Source organism: Anguilla rostrata, chromosome 16, assembly GCF_018555375.3.
Source record: "Anguilla rostrata isolate EN2019 chromosome 16, ASM1855537v3, whole genome shotgun sequence".
Lineage (NCBI taxonomy): Eukaryota > Metazoa > Chordata > Actinopteri > Anguilliformes > Anguillidae > Anguilla > Anguilla rostrata.
The window spans coordinates 17579658-17603172 of NC_057948.1; the positions used below are offsets into that span (position 1 = coordinate 17579658).

Sequence of the window (23515 nt, forward strand, 5' to 3'; positions counted from 1 at the left end):
CAAACTGTTGTAACTAATTAAATTTGGGTTCACGTACGACGTAGCCCGATACCAGGTAGTCTATATTCGCGCTAGTCGGCGTGTGGTAGTGAAGCTGGGCTCGTAGACTGTTTTTGGTGTTTGCTTCTAATACGTCCAATCTCTGCCCTTTTCATTCTTTTATTTTTTTTTCTTTGAAGGACCGAAATTCTGAAAATCTGAAGTTGTTCCGGTAAAGGTAAGGAAAACGAGTATCCTAGTTCTTGATCTCTCCAAAATGGCTGCTCTATTTAGACTACCATGGGAGCTCTAACGTTTCAATCGACTGTCTGACTATTTGGCTAGCTGGTTCTCCAACCTAGCTAGCAACGACCGTCATAGAAAATGGCGTCGTGGAAAATCGACACTGGTGTTTAAATCCAAGTATGTAGCCTAACGTTATCATGTCTAGCTACTGTGGATGCCGGACTAATTACTTGATAGCCTTTCAGTATATTTATAAAGAGACCGGACTATAGTCAGTGTTAGATGGATTGCTGAGGTCCCCTTAACTTTATCGATATGAGCCAGCGTGGCTAATTTACATGTGTTGTGGAATGCACGACATGAACAAATCATCTTTAATTAAATCTTCAAAGGAGACCTGATCCTTACTCTCGTAACGTTGCCATTAGCTTTGTTTATCGTGACTGTAGCTTGCTGGTCATCGCCAATAATATCGACGATAGTCGTGTTTTTATTTAATCACGAAACCATTCCGTTCGTGTTTCCGTTTAATTTCGCTAGTGTTTGGATTTAAGAGGTCACGTCTCTTGTTTCTAAGCTCGCACTCCTTTTGTAGTTATAGTTGAGTCACTTCAATCGCTAAAATGTAACTTGTATAACAATATAATTTGATAGTGGTAGGATGCTTTCGTTACTTGTATTGTTGGTTACATTCTAACGTCGACAAGCTGGATGTTGGCTAGACGATTGGGCAAACCAGCTAACTATCCATATCATGTTAGTCTAGACTGAGGGTCTGTTGTCTGTGTTGACTGACGTTATGAAAATGTCAATGTCTGTTTCGGTGATCATTACCGACAATCAATGTCGGTAATAACAAGTTGGACTGGTTTTGTAAGTCGGCCGCAGCTCCCTTAACACAACGTTGCGCGGATGCTGACGAACACTAAATTCGTGCAGCAATATCAGCTGAAGTTGGCTAGGTTAGACTACCTTAACGTTACCCATTTCTCTTTCATGTTTTAAACTAACTGTAGTCTAAACTAACGATGGTAATTTGTTTATCGAGCTGCATACATTAATTGCTTGTTAAAGGACGTACACTGTGTAGATTAAGTCTGTCTTGAGACGAGTGTTTGCTAAAAAATGTAGCCAACCTTAAACGTAACGTTAATATTAGACTAACAGGTTTGCTATGATAAGCTGACGCACGTACATTCGCTTAAGTTTAATACACCTAGCCTAGCTAGCTAATGTTAACGATGATCACATTTTGGTTGTGAGTTGAATGCAGTGAGGATGAAATGATGATTTGGCTTTTTCCAGTTCGTTCTAACCGTTTCGTTCCTAACACTGACTTGACTGCAATATAATTTATTCACTAGTCTAACGTTTAGCCTGTACCATTAGGTGGCTAACGTTACGTAAATAGAGATGTTTACGTCCTTGGCATGTTCTAATGGTGTCATTTTCCCCTCTTTCCTTCAGTACGTTCTCCCCACCCCACCATTTGAATATAATTTTTTTGAAAATTTTTCGTCGTCAAGCCGCCAAAGTGGAGAGTGTGGTTGCAGAAGGGGGCGCTTCTCGTTTCAGGTGTGTGGCTGAAGTATATTGACTAGTTTACCAGCGTGATGTTTCAACATGTCTCATGTACAACTGTTTCAATTTTAAAACGCTGTTACCATATCATTTAACAGAGTGTGGTGAGGTGTACAACTGTATGAATTTATATTAACCCTTCATATATTGAGTGCTCAATTTCAGAATTGAAACGGCATGTAAAACAACTTTTTCTATGCAAGTTCCTAAACTAGTCCGACTTGCTTCTTCACCGATTTTACACAGAACTACATTACATTACATTCATTTGGCAGACGCTTTTATCCAAAGCGACGTACAAAAGTGCATTTTCATGATCGTAGACAACTGCTGAACACGGGTTCAGTAAGGTACAATTACTTATTTTGTACAGCTATTTCTAGCCGAGAACAATGAACACTATCCTGGTCTAACATCTGCAAAGCCAACTAGGCAGAAGAATAAGCTACAGTATTAGGACAAGTACAAATTACCAAGAAGTGCAGGGATGGGGCAACATGTAACAAGTGACAGGAAAAAGGGTATTTTTTTTTTTTTTTTTAATTACAGCGTGGTGGTGGTTAGTCTAGGTATAGTCTGAAGAGATGAGTCTTCAGGCCACGGCGGAAGATGGATAGTGAGGGGGAGGTTCGGAGAGGGACGGGGAGTTCGTTCCACCACTGGGGAGCTAGGGTGGAGAAGCTCTGTGATCCCTTTGGGCGGGTGGGAGGGGTTACAAGGCGCCCTGCTGCCGCAGAGCGGAGTGGTCGAGCAGGCACATAGAATTGAGTCATGTCCTGCAAGTAGATGGGGGCTGTCCTGTTGGCGGCAGTGTAGGCAAGGGTCAGGGCTTTGAACCGGATGTAATTATGTAATTATGGTCCATGTTTTCCCCCTCAGTTAAGTCTATGTAGTGCAATCCCAATGTACACTGCATGCTTTCTTTATTAATGCAATTGGAAATCAAATGGCGTACTCTTTGATAATACAGTTGGTGAATGCCCCTGTGTGTGGGCTAAGGAGTTGGTCTTGTAACCTGACGGTTGCAGGCTGGATTCCCTGGTAGGACACTGCCGTTGTACCCTTGAGCAAGGTACTTAACTTGCATTGCTCCAGTATATATCCAGCTGTATAATTAGATACAATGTAAGTTGCTCTGGAGAAGAGCGTCTGCTAAATGCCTGTAATGTAATTGGTAGATAAATCATAAATCCATGTGCTAGTCCTCTGGGTTACCAAGCGGCCAAATCTGGTAGCCCAGCCAAATGTTTGTAACCCAGGTATATATTCATATACTATTACACACACACATTATGGAGAGGGAGATTCTCAGAATTGTGTTAAAATGATCATCATGATTTAATTATATTAGTAAAAACATTAAGTAGCCGGGGCAGCTGTATCCCTTATGATGAAATGGCAGTTTATGGTCAGTCCTCTAATATGCATGTGAGGGCATGCCTGTGCAGTGGCCTTTGCTGTTTTGACTGAGTTTTTGGGCTTTTTCAGTGCTTCTTCGGGTGGAGGGGGAGGTCGGGGTGCACCTCAGCACTATCCCAAGACTGTCGGAAACAGGTACACAAAGGCGCCTTAGTCTTGATGAGGACAACCTTGGTCTTTTGTTTGTCTGGTAATTTTTTAGAAAGGCAGTGCGTGAACTAATATCCAGTCAGTTATCACTTCCTGTGTAAATTAGTTTCTTGAATGCAGCTGCTTTGTGTATTAGCATTAGAGTGTGTGTCTTATCTAGGTACCTGTTCACTCATTCACCTGTGTTTTTAGCAAGTGTCTGTGTGGCTTTTAAAGGTATCTGTCCATTAACCTGTGATTTTCAGCGAGTGTCAATTTCTTGTAGACATACCTATTTATTCATTCACCTGTGTTTTGATCAAGTGTTGGTGTGTCTTGTAGAGGTACCTGTTCACTCATTCACTTGTGTTTTAGCGAGTGCCTGGGGAAAGCCCCTGGGCCTAGCGTTCAGAAATGGGTTCCTTCACGAAGCACTAGACGAGATGTCAACTCCTCCAATGAAAAAGAGCGACACGATGCAATCTTTAGGAAAGTAAGAGGGTATGTTTCGCACGTTTATTTTCCCTTTTCTTTCAGAGCCTAAAGTCCCTCTTTAAATGACCCTGACATTATTGCAGCGTGTATGTGTAGTGTGGCACTTGGAACAGGGAGGGAAATGCTGCAATTTGAGCAGCTTATTTCATTAGCTGATCTCTTTAATGTAGGGCTGTGTTTACTATTAATTTCCTCACTGAGGAAAATTAAGATTTATTCTATGAACGTTACTCTTGGTCTCTGTGGGGATAGTGTGGTAATGCATCTGATTGTTTCCCCTCCTTTCCTTCTCCAGCATACTTAATAAACTTACCCCTGACAAGTTTGACAAGCTATGCCTTGAACTCCTGAATGTGGGTGTAGATTCTAAACTCGTCCTAAAGGGAATCATCCTGCTGGTAAGCATGCATGCCATTCTAATGTTTGCTTATATTAAACCTGTGGATTATTATACATTTCTGAGCAACCATAAAACAGTGACTTTTTTGGTGTGTGCCTGGTTTATAATATGGTTGCTGTGATGAGTAGAAAAGTGCAGCACATCAGCATAGTAGAAGTGTCTGAAATGGTGTTGGCTCTACTTTTTAACCCACTAAAAGAAGAATGTGCAGGCAGCAGTACAGTGCTTGCCAGTTGGTGACCATTGGTGTAATGCTGTTTATTAATCTTCAAATATACTACAGTGTTTCTGTGGTAGACACATCCATGTTACATGTCATGGCTGTAGGTCTTGAAGTCACTCTGCTCATCCCTTGTAATGTGTGGAGTTTTGAGTCTTCAGCAGCTCACAGCTGTTCTGAATTTGGTAAAACTGGGTCTATACTGAAAAGCATACTGTACAGGACTTAAGTCTTGTTCTAGTTGCGCTTGCAGTGTCACAACACTCGCCACAAGCTTGTGAAATCATCAGAAACTTCCCATAAATTTCTCCAAATCAATTACCCTGACCGTATTACATTGTCCAGTTGGGACCACAAACCGGGCGTGTACAAAAAGTTGCAAACCGGACATTCTGTTTAAGAAAACCAGACATCTGTCAAGCCTAGCTGGATATCTAGAGGTAACATTACTTGCAGGTCCTATAAAAATAAACAAACTATGCGTCGCTTTTCATCCCCTTCACAAACTTTAGCTGACGTCACCAAGGAACAGCAATTCCAAGCTTAGCTCTAGTTTTTGAACAAGCCCTGTCAGCTTGTGTTTTACTTTGCTGTATCTGAGCCCTTACGACAACTTGCTAGCTACCTATAAACATTCTGCTGCTCTTTAGCCTCACCACTCCCTCCCTGCACAGAAAAGTCTGCCACACCCAGAAAGTTCCTAAACTCGTTTTAGAATTGCAAATACTGGTAAAGGTGTATAAGTTTGGCTGAAGTACGTAAAAGCAGTGTTTGCCAGTGCATCATAGATACGCCTTAGCATGATTATTTACGAGATAAAAGTCCTGCATAGTTTTCCTTTAATGGTACAGAAATGGTATACACTGAACTATTATCTCCAGGTCTGTTGACACAAACATGAAATGTTTCTTTTTCCAACCAGATTGTAGACAAAGCCCTAGAAGAGCCCAAATATAGTTCGCTATATGCTCAGCTATGTCTGCGCTTGGCAGAAGATGCACCCAACTTTGACGGCCCCTCACTTGAGATCCAACCCAAGCACAAGCAGAGCACGGTAGGCATGGGATTGGCAAGGGATCGATCCACGATCAGAATGGCATCTTTGGCTGCGTTCCAGTCCTTTCAAAAGTAGTTCTTGCTCCCCTTGTCTGCTTCTGACCCAAAAGGGGGTAACCGGCTGTTATGACAGGGAATGGTCAAATTGTAAAACAACAGAAGGAAATGCAATTATGCCTCCTTTTTGTAAGCTATTACTTATGAACAGTCTCCATAAATTCTTCTTTTTCTCATCTCCCTCCCTTGCTGTCCTTGTTTTCTTGTGAGTTGTGGAGAGGAGATTGTATAGGAAGGGAAGGAAACAAGGAAACATTTTTAAATTTAACGCAGCCATTGTCATCACAATCTGAACACAAATTTGTTCAGATTTCCCATAATTTCTCTAGTGCAATTATAATAGTCATTTAAAATGTAAAATTAGACGTTCAGTTGACATTTTGGCCCAAAGCCCAGTTTTCTTTGGTTTTTATTCGTTAATTATTTGGTTCCACAGACTTTCAGGCGACTTCTGATATCAAAGCTTCAAGATGAATTTGAAAACCGTGCCAGAAATGTTGAAGGCGAGTATGGCCAGATTTACATTTACATTTTTGGTACCAGTTTTATATGGCCCTTTTCCACCAGGTCGTAGGCTAAAAGAGGGAAGGGTCTATCCAGGATGGGGACAGTTCCTGGAGCATGTTTGTTTGCTTTTCCCACCTCACCTAGAGAATCGTGAAGATTAGACAAAGTAGGAGAAAGTGACAGTGGGCGGGAAAAAAGCAACTGTTACGTTTAATATGTATTGTGGACTTTTTTTTCTAATCCTTTTTCAGTTCTTAAATGTTTTCCCATTTTTGTGTTCTTAAATGTTTTATTTAACTGACACAGTTTAAAAAAAACACTCAAGACTGTTTTAGACATAATAACTCTTCAATAATAACTTCTCCAATAACAAAATAAGTTTGTTGGGTGGTAATTAGTACTCTAATTCAGTGGCACTGCATCATGTGTCTAATTATACATCTTATTTCCTCCTCTCCTAGTCTATGACAAACATGACAACCCTCTTACTTCTGAGGAAGAGGAGCAGCGTGCAATTGCCAAGATCAAGATGCTGGGCAACATCAAATTCATTGGAGAACTTGGCAAACTCGACCTCATCCATGAATCTATCCTTCATAAGTGCATTAAAACAGTACGCTCCTTTTTTTGGGTCACATCTGTTTAGAAATGATTTCCTTGTGCTTTTTCCCTGGAAAATGGAAATGATTGCAGTTGTGAAGTTGTTGCTTTGGGAGAGCTAATGGCATTCCATTTGTTTTTCTTAGCTTTTGGAAAAGAAGAAGAGAGTCAAGCTTAAGGATATGGGGGAGGATTTGGAGTGCCTCTGTCAGATAATGAGAACAGTGGGGCCTAGACTAGATCACGAAAAAGCCAGGGTAAGTCTGAACTAACTATCTTTTTAAAGATGTCTGTGTTTCTTCCTCAACACCTCCCTAAAAAAAGATATGTCCCTTTGTAATATAATTTGTCTTCTCTTTCCCAGTCTTTGATGGATCAGTACTTTAGCCGGATGCGATCCTTAATGAACAACAAGGAGCTGCCAGCTAGAATCCGTTTCCTGCTGCAAGACACTGTGGAGCTGAGAGAAAACAACTGGGTTCCTCGCAAAGCTTTCCTGGACAACGGACCAAAGACCCTTAACCAGATCCGTCAGGAGGCTGTGAAAGTGAGTGTGCAGATGAGTTTGGTGTGTTTGGGGCAAAATATGTAATTGGTTGGTTTAATTGGCCACCGCATTCACTAGGAAGCCAGTCATCATTTCCACCGTTTTCTTCCTGCAGGATTTGGGTGTATTTATTCCCGGAATGAGCCAGGGAATGAGGCCGGACTTCTTTCTGGAAGGACCTTTCATGCCAGCCCGGATTAAAATGGACCGGGAAACTCTGGGGGGGTTGGCTGATATGTTTGGCCAGATGCCAGGTATGCTCAGTGTTTTTGTGGCGGGTCAGAGGGTATATCTGTTGTGGAACTGTTTTCATGCTGCTTTGCTCCCCCCCCTCGCCAGGCAGTGGGATTGGCACCGGGCCAGGGGTCATTCAGGACCGATATTCACCCACCATGGGACGGCACCGCTCCAGCCCGCTCTTTAACGGCCACAGTGGGCACAACACCACCCCCGTACCCCAATCCCAGTTCGACATGGGGGGCAAGCCTTTCATCAAGTCCTCCCAGGCAAGACCCTTTCCTGTTTCCTGTTCAATTGACTTGAGTGCCAAACCTGCTAGCCTAGCTCAGACACTTCCCTGTGAGTGGCTAGTAAGAGCAGCATTCTCCTTTCTCTCTCTTTCTCAGGGACAGAACCTGCATTACCACACCCAGAACCTGAACCATTCATCCCAACAACAGCAGCAGCAGCAGCAGCAGCAGCAGCAGCAAGCTAAGGACATGCCCCCACGCTTCATTAAGAAAAGCCAGCTCAACTCTGACGAGGTAACTACCGTCGAGCAGCACTTCCCAACAGCCTGCTGCCGTGCTCTCCTGTTGATGGGTAAAGGGCCTGCTGTGCAGCGGGTACTGATGGCTCCTTCCTCTTCCTTCCTTAGATCAGTCTGAGGCCGGCGCAGTCATTTCTGCTAAATAAAAACCAAGTGCCAAAACTGCAGCCTCAGATCCCCACCATGATCCCTCCCAGCGCCCAGCCACCTCGGACACAGACTCCGCCCCTGGGACAGGTAAGCATGATCGCCCTGTGCCTTTGTTCACACCACCTCTGCAACAACTGATCCACTCTAGTCCTCCACTATAGCAGTGGAAAGTTCACCTCCCATCAGCTGAGGTGGAAAGAGAGGGATTAAGTCCTCTATTGGGGGGTGATTAGCTGCCCTGAGAGCCAGATCAGAAAGGATGCCCTGATTGGGCGAGGCAGGTCTGAGGGGATGCCCTGATTGGGCGAGGCAGGTTTAAGGGAATGCTCTGATTGGGAGAGGCAGGTCCGAGGGGATGCCCTGATTGGGAGAGGCAGGTCCGAGGGGATGCCCTGATTGGGAGAGCCAGGTTGTAAAACGTTTATTTTTTTCACCAGCCTCCTCAGCTTGGCCTCAAAACCAATCCCCCTCCAATCCAGGAGAAACCGCCAAAGACCACCAAGAAACCACCACCTGCCAAGGAGGAGCTTCTTAAGATGACCGTACGTGCTTTTATGCCCTATTAATATATGCCTCTGGTTGTATTGCTAAACTGTGCCATAGTGGAGCTGCTTTTTGGTGTTTAACCCTTGCGGTGCTGCGGTTTCCCAGGAGGCCATAGTGACTGAGTACCTGAACAGCGGGGACCTGGGGGCGGCGGTGAGTGCCATGCGTGAGATGAAGGCTCCCAAGCACTTTGTGCCTGAGATGCTGAGCAAGATGGTGGTGTGCTCCCTGGACCGCTCGGACCAAGACAGGGAGCAGGCCAGCACGCTGATCCATACGCTGCGCACGGAGGGCCTCGTCACCGGCGACAACTTCATCCAGGTATTGAAAATGTACCATTTCTCCACCCCCTTCCTCTCTCTTGCTGAAGTGTTCATATGAACACCATTTAATTTGACTTTGTTTCCTTTAACAGGCCTTCCAGAAGGTTCTGGACCAGTGCGCCAAGATCGAGGTGGATGTTCCGCTGGTGAAGTCCTACCTGGCGCAGTTTGCGGCTCGGGCCATCTTGGCGGAGCTGGTGAGCGTGGCCGAACTGGCCCAGCCCCTGGAGAACGGCGCTCACTTCCCCCTGTTCCTGCTCTGCCTGCAGCAGGCCTCCAAGCTGCGTGACCGCGACTGGCTGACCGACCTCTTCCAGCAGAGCAGAGTCAGCATGCTGAAGATGCTGCCTGGTGAGCATGCTCAGTCTGTCCCTGTGTGAGCGAGCGCGCTCGCCACACTTACCTCAGGCTCAGACACGTGCTCGGCTTCCTTGTGCATTTGTCACAAACCTCTCGCTCTCCCTCCTGCGCAGAGATGGACCAGAATAAGGACCGCATGCTGGAGCTTCTGGAGGGGAAGGGGCTGAGCTTCCTGTTCCCCCTGCTGAAGCTGGAGAAGGAGCTGCTGAAGCAGATCAAGGCAGACCCTTCCCCGCAGTCCATCTACAAGTGGATCAAAGACAACATCTCGCCCAAGCTGCACACGGACAAGGGTTTTGTCAACATCCTGATGACCAGGTGAGCTGAGGTTGTCCTGCGGTTCTCCCCTGGAGACTGCCTTCATGTTGGTCTGCTGTCCCCGGTGGCTGCATTATGTTTATGATTCCCGTCTCCTCTCCCCAGCTTCCTGCAGTACATCTCCCATGAGCTGTGCATGGCCGAGGGCGACGAGCAGCTGTCCGCTCCCTCCAAAGATCAGCTGGACCAGGAGAGGCAGCTGCTGCTGTCCTTCAAGCCGGTGATGCAGAAGTTCCTGCACGAGCACGTGGACCTGCAGGTCGCTGCGCTGTACGCCCTGCAGGTCCACTGCAACGCCAACGGCTTCCCCAAAGGTAGGGACCCCAGCGGATGCCCGTGCAGCGGAAGACTGTTCAGTCGCCGCTCACTAAGGCTCAGGTTTAATGTGCCTGGTGGAAGTGGCTGGTTTAAGTTGGTATGCTAGTCTGGCTAATGCTGTTCTGTACTTGCTGGTTTTCCCAGGCATGTTACTGCGCTACTTCGTCAGCTTCTATGACCTGGAGATCATTGAAGAGGAAGCCTTCCTTGCATGGAAAGAGGACATTACCCAAGAGTTTCCTGGAAAAGGAAAAGCATTATTCCAGGTAAGTGTGCGTGTTCATGTGAGCAGTTCGTCACTGAGTATGATTTGAGTCCTTGCTTCCCTCCGTTTCTGCTTTTGCATACGTTGAGGGTTAGCCTAGTTAGTGATGCTGTGATTTGTTTTTCACCTGATCAGTGCTGTGACCAACTGTCTTATTTCCCAGGTGAACCAGTGGCTTACCTGGCTGGAAACCGCTGAGGAAGAGGAGTCTGAGGATGAAGCTGACTGAGCCAAAGCCTTACAGTGCAGAGAAACTATGGATCTGTTACTTTCACTTCCTCCTGTCCCACTTGTTACCCCATTTTTTCTTTCTACCTTATACATGCACCTATTCAACCACTGCGAGAATTAATTCCACTGTAGTTTTCGCAATGTGATGCAGAGGCATGTTTTTTTCCAGCTTTAGTTTTTTAACGTAAGGTCTTAAAGGCATCCTGGTGTACCGTGTGTAGATGAGATATTGCCAGCATTAGGTCGCCCTGGTTTGCCAATTACTGATGGACCAGAGAGCCCATCCCTAAACCCTGCGTTGCGTACGCTTTGAGTTAACCAATCGCAACACTGTAGGAATGCACTTTGCCTGGCGTCACTCGAGTCGTTGCAATATTCATTCATACTTTGATTGTTACAAAGAATCCTAAACTGTAATCATTGGTTTGCTGCCGTAACGTTCGAATAGTTCTTGCCTGTGTTTCTACCTCCTAGTGCTGGGGCTTGTCATGGACTTGGCGGTCCCGTTAAATGAAAGCCCTAGATTAGCATGGGCAAGTGCACAAGTCATTAATAAAAACCTGGTTTACTTGCACAGAATGACCTGATTGTGAGATTTCAGATTAAGACCTTTATAAGTGCTTGTGGATGTGTGGATCATAAGAAAACGGAAATTAAGCCTTTTAATTTATGGCCTCCTGTCCCCTCTTCCCCGTCTTTCACTCATTTTGTGATACTTGAATTATTTTTTTCCCCTTCCACCATGTTCAGGGACTAAACTTGGCCTGTTTGGATGCAACATCTTTTGATTGAACAAGAACATGTAAGAAGTGAATTTTTAACCTGTTTTAATTCGGTAATAAAAGTTAACACACGAAACTGAATTAGTATTTCTGCCTTGCGTTGATGTTTTGAGTAAAATGTAGATCAATCACTCTGCTTGTGGTGTGCTCTGTCCTCTGCAGTGCTGCGTTTGGGTTATTCCACCGGGTGAATTTTTATTAAAATAAATAGGCCCTGGGTTCTTCACCACAAAACACATTGAGGTTGAATTAAGTCTTCACTTTCTCGTCACTTGTAAAATTGAATTATTTCCATAGGGGCTTTGGGGTTGTAAGGATTTTTCCTGCAGATTTTTCCATATACTATTTAAATTTCAGTTGATCTGTATTTCATTCAGTATTAGCCTTGTGCTGTCATTCCCATTCAGTCTTATTATTGTGCTAGGAATGTCCAGTAAATTCCAAGGAAGTGATGAATTGGTTGTTCCCATTCATCTGAAGCAAGCTTTCGGCCTATATTAAATTCCTAAAACAAATGTAAGCATCACATTTAAAAAATGTGAAATGCATCTAGATGTTGCTGACATTGAATCGCTTTAATGAATTCTGTCATGACTGGTAACTGTCCAGTTGGGTTCAGATCTAAAAATCAAAGCTTTACTGTTGGCAACCCGGGGTGAGATCATGGTTAGATTGACCCAGGGTGAGATCGATGTTTTGGCCCATGTTGTGTCCTGTTTACAATGGACTAATGAAGCAAACCACTAGAAAGCCAGTGTCAAAATCACATTTTAATGTTTTACAACCAAATGTGTACAATAAGCTGCACTTCAACACAGCTTGGGTATTTAACCAGCAGACTGGAACCTGTCTAGAGTCGACACACAGTAACCATGGAACTATTACAGGTTGGGTATTTAACCGGTAGACTAGAACCTGTCTGCAGACACACAGTAGCCATAGAGCTGTCATGTCATTCATCATCTGTAGGGAGCCAGAAATACTCCACCACCTTCTTGTTCCTCCTTGGCGGGGTGATGTCCGGTGGCTCTGCTGCAATCGGGGAGAGCTCGCTGAAGTGGGCGGAGCCTGTCCCCTTCCTTGTGCTGGGAGCCACCACCCTGTACATGGTCCTGAACAGAAGGAGCCCATGCCGCACTGAATATACAGCTCATGCACACGTCAGTCCATAACGTGCTGGCTAAGCAAGCTGGCCGCAGAATGCATTTCCTCACAGAATGAGAGCTATAATGCCGAAAGTTCTTGTTTATTTCTGGTTACCATGGAGATTTTGATTAAAAAATAAAATCATTTTTATTGTGTGTTTAGGAGGTATTTTCTAATCTTTAAGAAAATGTAATATCTCTGCCAATGTAATGCATTGGATTTTGACAAAGCATTTTAATCTATGTATAGGACAAAGTGAAACAGGGTCAGCCTGTCAATCTTTAAAAGGATAGTCAACTTTGTAATCAATATATTTAGAATATGATGACTCCTTTTGAAAGAGCAGTGGGTACATCTGAGAGGCCACTGTTGCACAATGTCTCAATACAAATAGCACTTTGCATTAGTCATGGTCATTGAGTATCTCAGGGACTGTGGTATTACCAGCTGAACTCCCCACACACTTCCAGCAGCCTTCACATTCTGCAGGAATTGTCCATACCATCCATACCTCTCTGTGCCTCTGCCAGCATCCTCACTCCCAGAGTCCGGTGTGGAGATGTACACAGGATCGCCTTCCTGGGGAGAGGCCGGTCAGTCCTCTGCATCATTTACTAGCCACCATCGTAAACGCTTATTTTAACACTGTTCTTTACTGACCACCACTTGAACTTTCAGTTTATCATTTCATTCTTTAGAGAGAATTAACTTTATGTATATGGTTAATTAGGAAATGCCCCAGCTCTGATTTAAATCTGTGACCTTTTAAAATTTGTCCTAACCTCTACTTTGCTATGGTTAACCAAATGAAATGTTCAGTTTAGGTAGCATTTTAGAACATTTCTGTGTTTCTCTGGCTGGGGTGGGAATGGAGAGTCTGGACTGGTGGGGTGTTATTGTTACCGTAAAGTTCCGGGGGCTTCCATCCTGGTTCTTCAGGATCTTCACCCTCTGGTCGCTCTCAGTCATGCACAGGAAGTAACTCTTGATATTGGCTTGACTCTAAGAGAGGATCACACTGGTCATGGCAATGGTAGGAGAGGAAATTATATGTTACTGCAGGGCTATGTGTGGTGGCATGTGAGTAAGTGTTTGAAGGAAATTAAAGACCATCTGCACAGATTTGTGCAGGTTTATACCTTGTATTTGCACAATTTACAGTCTTGTTCACTTGTTCAAGTAAGCTCACAGTTAATTATTGTTACACTGTTTGATAGTAGTATTCTTTATATGTGTACAGTATGTATTTAATGGGATTGAAACATTTTATTGGCTTCAATACCTGTCTGTAAATGCCTTCTGCTGGCTTCATGAGGGCCAGTGGCACTTGTACTACAATAATAGTAAAAGTAAGAACAAATTGGAGGGTTACTAGTTTCAAGCCAAGACAAATCAAATCAAATTTGTGTTTTTTTTTTTTTGGAGAATAGATGATGGTGGGAGGGGCAATGAGTCAATGTGGAAATGGTTAACCCTTTGAGGTGTGGATAAAAATGGCTTGACAAATTATGTTTCAGATTATTTTTGGTGATAATTAACCCTACACATTGATGGGGATGTAAACCCCTTGTCCCCTCTCCTCTAGGAGAGGCTATGTGGAGGACTCTCCTGGCCCATGATGCTCTAGGACAGCCTGTGTGGGACCTATGTGGCCCATCATGCTCTGTGAGACTATGTGTGGGACGTACCTGGCCCATGATGCTCTAGGAGAGGCTATGCGAAGGACTCACTGCTTTGTTCTGCCTCTGGGCCTTCAGGTCCTCCTGGGCTCTGAAGATGTCAGCCAGGGCCTGGTGCTTCTGTTTCCAGCTCTGGCACTCTGTGGCGCTGTCCTGCCTCTCTGCCTCGGCCAGCCTCCGTTCCCGCTCCGCCTCCCTCTGCGCCTCGTTGGCTTTCGCAGCCTGCTGCTCCGCATCCTCCGCCCTGTGCCGAGCACTCGCCTCCCTGAGGGCCACAGCGCCAAGACCAGGGACCCGCTTTCAGCCCCAGTTTACCCTGCTTACCTGGAATTTACCCTACAGAGTTATGTCATTCACCTTTTTAACAGGTGCTTGTTTTCCATGTCTGCAGTCCTTTTTACATAGCCCTTTGTGTCGCAGTATCTGGAGTTGGGCTGCTGTCTACCAGGTGAAGGCGACAGGTGTGGCCTCTCTCACTGATCCCACCAACTGTCATTTCCCCACACCCTTTAAGCCAGGTGAGCACGCTGACTTCATCCTTCCCTGCCCATGCACATGCAGTAGGCCAATCATACAATTTTATGTAAATGAGTATGCGCAGTTGCTGTGCATTGAGTTCATGAAGACATGTCTTGTTGCTATTTATTTTTGTACAGATAGTATTTCAGATACAGTCATAGACTTATGTAACTTAGACTACACTATCCGTATCTGTTCAAGCAAGAAATTTATATTTGCAAAGCGTGCAGACAATCTATCAGCAGGGGGAGGAGGAGGATGGCTGTCTACCACGGTTATTTTGCACATGTCAATGTGTGTCAGTGCATTTAAATGGATTAGGTTGTTTCACTTTTTGTTTAATCTAAACCTTTTCCACAGATCTGATCTGTATATCTCCCAAATGTCTTTGGCCAACTTTGGGAAGAAAATATTTCTGAATACAGCTGCATATTCCTGAGTCACATATTTGTGTTCAGACACACGCCTGTAACATACACGTTTCAGCAACAGGAACTCTCATTTGCTTTCAGAGTGATAGAGAGAGAGGCACTGTAGACCTGCACATCGCGGGAAACCACTGAGATTTGTGAGTGTGATCTGATCATACGCTTCATCTGACTTCAGACACTGTAGGGATGGATTCATTAATCAGAGTAAAGCACTGAATGACATAAAAGGCCAGGATGAAATGTATTATGTTCAATTAATCTTGCAATGCAATCAACTGAAAGATTTACCCAGCGTATATAGTCCCCTAATAACCACCGAATTAAGTGGAGCTGTCGCCCAGCATCTGTTTCAGGAGCTATGTCCTTATATTTGCACTCTAATGTCTCATTGTCCTGTTAATTAACATGCATCTGCCACTGACTGCTTGTCGCAAAATCTTAAAGGGAGTAGAAATAACATACAGGCAGTTTCTAAGGTTGTACTGTTGTATTACAGCTAATGTGTTACAAGTGCTTGCATTGGTGTAGATACGGCATGTGTGCAGTTGCACTGGTGTAGTACATATTGTGGATGGCTGTATTGCTGTAGTACAGCATGAAGGTGGATGTGGTTCGGTAGTACAACATTCACTGTTGTAATTATTCAACACTGATATTTCGATTTTTATGGTCTCATTGTAACCCAGAAAATACACAGTAATGTATAGTTTGTGAGTACAGCATTACCAATACAGTATTACTGTTGTATCTTTGGCTTGTATAAACTGAATACACTAAAACTGAAACTATAAGTATGGTTAGGACAGTAATGTAACACAATGGTTAAATATAACATCCCTCTGCATTTCTAGTACTATGAATTTTAAAAATGAAGTCTGTTTGGGTTCATTGGAACAGGTGAAAAGGAAATAGTCTCACCTCTCTTTGAGTTTACTGTTCTCCTCTGTCAGTTGCTTCACGTTTTTCCTCAGGTCATTTCTCTCTTTCTCAAAGCTGTGATTTTCTTCCAGGAGCACCTGCCTCTCTGACAAAGCCCTGTCCAGTTTTATCTTTGTCTCGAAGTAATTCTTCTCTGTTCTGGCCAGGAGCGACTGAACGTCAGCATGCTGTGAAAGACGGAATCACACGGTGTTGTGACTGACAGGGTGCTGCACAGTGGCTGGCCAGCCTTGCACCAAGGAACTCGGTGCGCAGCTGAATTAGATGGAGGCAGCCCAGTTTAAGTGGGTGAGTGTGGCAGGTAAGGTAAGGTAAGGGAGAAAGGACAGAAAGACCATAGCAGAATGAACCACTTCCTTAATCCCAGATCCAAACTTCTATTTTCTGACAACTGCCAGGTTAGTGTCATACTGTCAGAGATGCAGCTGTGTGCTACCAGATGCTTTGCTGTACTGTGCTTTAGCCATGCTGTACTGTATCTGTATTTTAGTTTTGCTGGGCTGTGCTGTAGCTGTGCTACATTGTAGCTATATTATAGTTTTTCTTTGCTGTAGCTGTGCTGTAGCGTAGTTCTTCTGTAGCTGCACTATGCTGTGCTCTATTGCTGCTGTGTTGTGTTGTTCATTTGCTGTGCTGTGCTGTAGCTGTGCTGTACCATGCTGTGTTGTAGTAGTGCTGTGTTGTGCTGTGCTGTACCCTGTTCTTGAGCTGCAGGAAGTCCTCACTCATCCGGGCCTTATCCTCCAGCACTTGCTCTCTCTCCTGCCTGCTGTTGATTGCGCGGGCCTCTGCCAGCGCCCGGCCCTTCTCAGCTTCGCCCCGTGATGCGTCGGCCTCCTCCGCCGCCCGCGAGCACAGCGTCGCCCTCTGCTGGCTTTGATGCAGCTTCTGCTTCAGCTGGGTCGGGGCATCAGGACACAGAACACGCAAGCTCACATACTTCACAGTACAGGTAACAGAAGACACACGTCACAACACAGAACACACACCTCACAGCACCCTGCACGCAGCTGACTTCCCCATCCCCAACCTCCGGCCCTCTGAGGCTTACAGCACATTTGGTGTGATGCTGTCAGAGACGTATAACTGTACACTTTATAGTTCATCTGTGCTGATGTGTCACTGTGAAACAGCACTTGTACTATTGCAAATGTGCAGCAGTGTGAACCATGACCTGATACCTCAAAACAAACTGCATCTGTGGTTGTGTCGCTGGGAAACAGCGCTCCCTGCCTGTGCGGTCCACAAAAAGGTGTTATTGTGTCTGTTCTCCTGTAGCCCTGTTAGAGTGAAGCCCTAAATGAAAATGAGATTGTTGCGCTCAATTAATAAAGGTTGCTGCAGGTGCATGTGGCCAAAGCTGTTAATAAAAAATAAAAAAGGTGCCAAACACACTGCATAAATATAATCGGACAATGCTTTCTAGCAAAAATGTGCATTTATCATAATAACATAGGAGTGAAGAGCGAAGCCATAAACGTAGCACAGACCTATAAATACCATTAAAGTGGGAACAGTATGTTCAGTCGCCAGTTCCCAAAGCACATCCTTTTTCATCTCAGCGGTCTTAGCACCCTCCAAAGTTCATATGGAGAGATAATAATAAGTGTTTGTGTGCCACATACCCTGAATAACCTGGAGCTCTGTGTATAGCCCAGTGACCTCACACTGGCGGATCACGACTCCTCTCACACTAACACTGTTGTGGGATTAGAGCATAGGGGAACATGGAGTCCCTGACCCTGCTGTGTGAGTGTATGGCTGGTGTTGGAAACACAGGAGCTGTGTTCTGTGCTGACGTTGAGCTGACATCTAGTGTTCAGTTGAGTGTAATGCACCAGACTTGACAATGTCTCTTCTTGGTTTGTAGCATATCCATGCTTTTCACAGTAGCCAGTTGTAGTGCATGTTATCCTAAATGAGAGACAAACACAGAACAGTTCGGCTGGACTGTGGTTACCTTTTTTAATTTTTTATTTGTTTTTCAAATTAAATTAATCAAAGCCACTGGAATTTTAGCTTCTACTGTAACAAGTACTGATATGTTTTTGGCAATGGGAAGAAATTGTGCATTCACACCAACATAATATTTTAAGATAAAAGTAGGTGGGCAGTTAAAGGTGAATTGTAAGTAGAGCTAAAACCTGCATTGCTGCTATGTGGGCATGGCAGAACAGGAGGGGTCCTGCACAGGCCTGTGTGGGTGTGGCAGAACAGGACGGGTCCTGCACAGGCCTGTGTGGGTGTGGCAGAACAGGACGGGTCCTGCACAGGCCTGTGTGGGTGTGGCAGAACAGGAGGGGTCCTGCACAGGCCTGTGTGGCTGTGACAGAACGTTACCTCTTTGACCTGCGCCTGCAGCTCCTGGTTGAGGTTCCTTAGGTTCCTCATGGTGAGCTCACTCTCAGTCCTCATCATTATCCTCTCCATGTGGATCTCATTGGACAGATACTTATTCTGCTGCCTCAGGTCCTCACATTCCTGTGTGATCGAGAATGAGATCCACATGCCACTTATGCTGAGCACTGACACCCTAAATAAAGAACGATGCATTTAAAAATTCCTTAGGGATGGCTCTCCATTGGGGATATCACCACTCTGTGTGTGAACCACCACAACAAATGAAGGCAAATAGAGTCTGTTTTTCTGAGACTTGAGATCTCTTCAACTTTCATTATCTCACATACTCCTTAATTAATTAATTTCAGGTCAGTTTGCCCCCCAGTGCTTAATAGTTAATGCAATGCATGCATGGCTATAAATTTCCAGAAAAGGTATTCCATATCCATCCATATTGAGCAATTAACAAAGGTATTCCATATCCATCCATATTGAGCAATTAACAAATGTATTCCATATCCATCCATATTGAGCAATTAACAAAGGTGTTCTATATCCATCCATATTGAGCAATTATCTTTGAAACCATATTGAAGCAAGAGGAAGAGGAAAAGGTGAAAGTGGCAGGTTTGCTGCAGATTCTCCTCAAGAACATGTGGGCTGAGCTTTCTCTCCACCATAGGAAAGATAATGGTGTGGCATTGGAGAGTGTTGTGTTATGGAGTATGGAGAGCTGAGACACAGGCACACAGCATCAATCAATTAATCAGGGGATGAAGGAGGACATTTGAGTCTCTCTCCAAAGCACAAACTCCACCCTGCAAACGTAATGACTGGTCACATACTCTAGATGAATTGTGAATGCGTGAATACACTGTGAGGCTTCTCCTATACATAGGTTTCTTCCGGTTTAGTTTTCAAGTACCTCTCCTTATCCAGCACGGCTAATCCAAACCCAAAACAAGTACAAGGTATATACCAACATCTTACATGGAAGTAAACACAGGAAATGGCATCATGCAAGATTACCTTCCTCTTCCTCACCAGCTCTCCCTGCAGGCGGTTGATCTGGAGGAAGGAGGCGCTGGGGCTGAGAGCGCTGACCGGCCTGACTGCTCGAATGGGCCGGCGGCCGTAGGGCCTGGACACCCGGCTCAGCTCCTGGATGTCCTCCTCTCCGTCTTTACTGTGGGGGAAGCGGCCCGTGGCGTTGCTGCCACTGCTGAGGGAGAAGGATTTGGACAGACCCCCATCCAGCGCTGGGGTCTTCCCCAAAGACCAGCTCTGCAGGTCCCCATGCGAGGTAGCCTTCAGCGTCGCCATCTCCAAGCAGGTTCATGGGGTCCCAAATCTGATCCAGTTCCCGGTTATGATCCCGTAGCAGAGTCCCTGGCCTCTGCATTCAATGCTGTGGGCTTCCAAGCACTGGATCTCTAGTTGGAAACCTGGATGAATCATTCATGGGTAACGGGAAACCTTCCTCAAAGGGTTGGGGGGGAACCTGACCCCACAGGCCACAGGGGGAAACCTGAACCAGGGCTGGTTGATTACAGCAGTATAGCTGGCTGCCTTCACTAATTGCGGTGCTTTTTCCCCGTCTGTGAGATCAGGGTAGCTAGTGCAGTGCAGCTTTAGGTCGTCTGCCCACACTGTTCTCTCTGCCCGCAAACATGTCCAGCAACTGACTGTTCTACAAACACAGCCCTGACCTCCACAAGAGAGTGGGTTCAAGCTCCTTAGGCTGTAGCAAGCTTGTGGCTCTTTCTGCCTTAGATTCAAACAGGCAAAAGGACAAGATGCTCCTCCTGAGCCTTGCTTAAGCCCCCCTCTGAAGGATGTCGCAACATCCTTCAGGGAAGAACACCGGTGTGATTCATTTCAGGAAGCTGAAGGGAAATGCAATCCTTAAAATCAGAATGCATTATTCAAGGTTTACTGTTTAACTAGGACATGTCCTGCCTCCCTGCTTTTGCCACAGACAGTATTTTGATTGGGTCTGATGCAAGATGTTTACTTTTATGTTTTCATCCCCACCTGTGGGAGATGCACAGGGAAATAAAGAGAAATGGAAAGGGGTTGAGAGATGCTTGAGCTCAGCACAGCCTACAGCTGTTCTCACAGAACGCAACAGCATTTACACTATTTACATTTCTACAGCCCCTTTCACTGTGCAGTCACATTCTCCTCATTCTCTCTCCTGTCACTGTTTCTGATGACCATTGTCATCCTCTTCGTCTTTTTGGATGGCTAGGTTTATATTACGACAGCTTCATTCTGTCCTTGAGCAAAGATTTTAACTGAATTGTCACAGTAAAAACAGATGTAGATGGATTGTGTAAAACCATAATCTATTCATTCTCAGGAGAAACAAAGTGGAACATAGAGTTTATGGTCTACTTCTGCCCTGACAAAGAACCTTGTGCGTTAGAAAGTTTTCAGAATGCATGTCCAAATAGATCTACCCATTCTACCCAATCCAAGGTTTATACTCAGCACTTAGTCTGGATTTTCATGAGGGGAAAAAATAAACTTAGGAGTAAAATAACTCAATTTTTGTATTTTTAGGTTTCTAAAAAAACAGGCAACCCTCTGTAACTGGCAAATTCCCAACACCCCTCCCTTTAGCTACAAGCAAAAGCCTCACTGTGCCTATTGTACACAACTTTTACTCCATAACAGCCTGAGAATCAGGCCCAAAAAAGTGACTAATTATTCAATTGAGTGACTAATTGCAATGTTTATAAGGACAATTAGTTGACTTAATATGGGGAGAGTGAACATTAGACATGGATGGAACATCAAATGCATACATTATAAAAAATATTTCAGCAAACTGCAACAATACCCATCCGATGAAGTGCACACAGACGGATTTCATTTATTTTGTGAAAATTCAACAGAAGTATGTGTCACAGACCACTGCTTTGCATAAAATCTAAATTAAATAATAAAAACAAATGACAGCTTATCTGTTGTCATGGATGAATCCGATGGGACAGACAATTATGTTTTATATATTTTATTTGCCCTTCAAAGAAAATCCATCACGACTAACATGAAAGTTTTCCTGGCTGATAAACTGTGCCTTAGGCCTGCTTTTGAGAATTACTGCTCATTTGTGGATGAAAAATGGTTAAAAGGATTTAAAGTTTTATTTTTTTAAATGTGACTGCATTTGTGACTGGCCATGCAAGTTATATTTCAAAAGCATATAATGATATCCATAAAAGCCTGTCATACAAAAAAATGTATTTACTATGAGGGTGGATTTGCTCTGCCTAAAACTCTTGCTCTGAATGCTTCAGAGATTTTATTTACAAATAAACATTGATACTGTGCCTTTGAAGTCAATATGAACAAAATATAAGTTCTTGTTCAAGAGGAGGCATTTAAAAAAAATTCTTAAGTGCCTTGGAGTTTCCTTATATATTGACTTTTTATCAGACTAATTTCTTAATTGTGATTCTTATGATCATGCTTTTGCTTCCATGATGTTGCATTTAAATGAATTCCAAAAGAACGTGGGTTTGGCTTTCTACGAGTTCCTTTGGTTCAACAGGCAGGTGTTCATGCTTTCAATAATTGTGACTCCTGTGATTCCACCTGCCTATCAATTAGCCAATCTATCACAGCCTGAAGTTCTGTGGAACTGCCCCAGTCCAAGTTAATGAATTAATAATCAAGTGATGTATGATCTAATAAGTAATGGACATATTATCTTTCTTAGAACAGAGAGGCCTGAATAGATGCAGAATATTCATACTTTAAATTACTCTTTGATATTATTTGTTCTTAGAGGGCAGAACTTTGGAACTCATTTGGACTTTGTGACTCATTTGTAGCTCGTTATCTGGGGACAATTGTGGAGCTGTGTCAGCTGGAAAAGAAACAGGTGGTATCTCCATAGAGACGTGTTGTGTTTTGGTTTATCTACAGCTAGATGAAGCAAATGGATCTCTACACTCTCTCCCCAGTCTCTGGCTCCCGCCCTGCAGGATGCAGCTTGGTGTTCTTCGATTTGGAGACTACAGGACTTGGTATGGATGTTTTTGCTACCACTAAATCGCAGACGATATTAAACACAGACTTGCAGGAACTTGTGTCGCTGTTCAGGTATGCTAATTTTTCCATGTGCTTATGCAGCCTTTTGAAACACCACTTGTGTGGTCTACATAGAGCTGGCCGCCTGCAGATTCTCTATCCTTAGCATACACCATACATCGCATCACCATTAGTACAAAAATCCCCAGAGGGGTGATGCTGGTGGTTGATGTTTTGGGAACAGGGCGGTCGTGTGACATCGTCCAGCTGTCGGCGGTGAGCGGTGGGCACAGCTGCAACCTGTACGTGCTGCCTCGCTGCAGGATACAGAGCAGAGCGGCCGCCATCACGGGCTTCAGCGTGCGGAGACGCCGCCTGTACCTGCACGGCCACGCCCTGCCCACCGTGCCGCTCCCACAGGCCCTCGCCGCCTTCCTGGCCTTCCTGCGCATGCTGGGACGTCCGCTGCTGGTCGGGCACAACGTCCGCAGGTTCGACTGCCGCGTGCTGGCCCGGGCCCTGGACGAGTGGCACCTGAGGGAGGCGTTCCAGGAGGTCACCTCCGGCTTCCTGGACACCCTTCCCCTGGCCCGGGACCTCCTTAAGGGCAGGGGGCAGCAGAGCTTCAGGCAGGAGAGTCTGGTGAAGGCTGTTCTGGGCGTGTCTTACCCGGCACACGATGCCCTGGAGGACGTTCAAGCGCTGCAGAGGCTGTACCACGCCCTCCTGCCCACTGCAGAGCAGGCCCTCCGACACACCTTCACTCTGGCCAGCATGGCCGCCCCAGCCAAGTAAACCTCTTATAATTTATTCTGACTGCCAACTCCTAAAATCAAACGTGTTCATAGAGCTAATGTAGCACACGCATAAAAGGATATACGGTGCCTGAGGGGAAGGTTCATCTTACTGTTTTTTTATGTGTTGTATTTTTAAATATTATTAAAAATCGTTCAATTATTCAATTTGTTGAGATTTTCTGACAGTATTGCATCAGTTTGAATCTCCTGCGGCAGGCAGTGAGAGTAAACCTGGCCAGTGTGCTCTCCCTTTCTCACCATCCCTCTCCGTTAAGAAATCCAAAGTACAATCCTGTCATGTAATTAATTGTTTTTCTGACAGAAT

General features: G+C 44.8%; 3 protein-coding genes across 3 annotated transcripts; 2 read left to right on the forward strand and 1 right to left on the reverse strand.

The window, feature by feature from the left end:
- The first annotated feature begins 1137 nt into the window (after nt 1-1137).
- Nucleotides 1138-11379, forward strand: LOC135242636 (eukaryotic translation initiation factor 4 gamma 2-like). The gene is made up of 21 exons (XM_064313790.1): nt 1138-1187; nt 1693-1800; nt 3295-3360; nt 3730-3855; nt 4145-4247; nt 5392-5523; nt 6019-6085; nt 6551-6702; nt 6836-6946; nt 7054-7236; nt 7352-7490; nt 7576-7742; nt 7863-8000; nt 8114-8242; nt 8593-8697; nt 8807-9022; nt 9117-9375; nt 9498-9702; nt 9808-10016; nt 10165-10286; nt 10449-11379. Exons 1-21 carry the CDS (start codon nt 1138-1140, stop codon nt 10512-10514), a joined length of 2853 nt encoding a protein of 950 aa, XP_064169860.1. The 3' UTR covers nt 10515-11379.
- A 671-nt stretch (nt 11380-12050) lies between these two features.
- On the reverse strand, nt 12051-20381 carry LOC135241578 (golgin subfamily A member 6-like protein 6). The gene is made up of 8 exons (XM_064312083.1): nt 19382-20381; nt 18353-18493; nt 16709-16909; nt 15992-16179; nt 14175-14388; nt 13348-13446; nt 12956-13023; nt 12051-12410 (listed from the first exon to the last, which is right to left on the reverse strand). Exons 1-8 carry the CDS (start codon nt 19673-19675, stop codon nt 12251-12253), a joined length of 1365 nt encoding a protein of 454 aa, XP_064168153.1. The 5' UTR covers nt 19676-20381; the 3' UTR covers nt 12051-12250.
- Nucleotides 20382-22062: 1681 nt separating this feature from the next.
- plex9.2 (PML-like exon 9.2) lies at nt 22063-23350 on the forward strand. Its single transcript, XM_064313318.1, has 2 exons — nt 22063-22389; nt 22638-23350. Exons 1-2 carry the CDS (start codon nt 22293-22295, stop codon nt 23186-23188), a joined length of 648 nt encoding a protein of 215 aa, XP_064169388.1. The 5' UTR covers nt 22063-22292; the 3' UTR covers nt 23189-23350.
- The last annotated feature ends 165 nt before the right edge of the window (nt 23351-23515 follow it).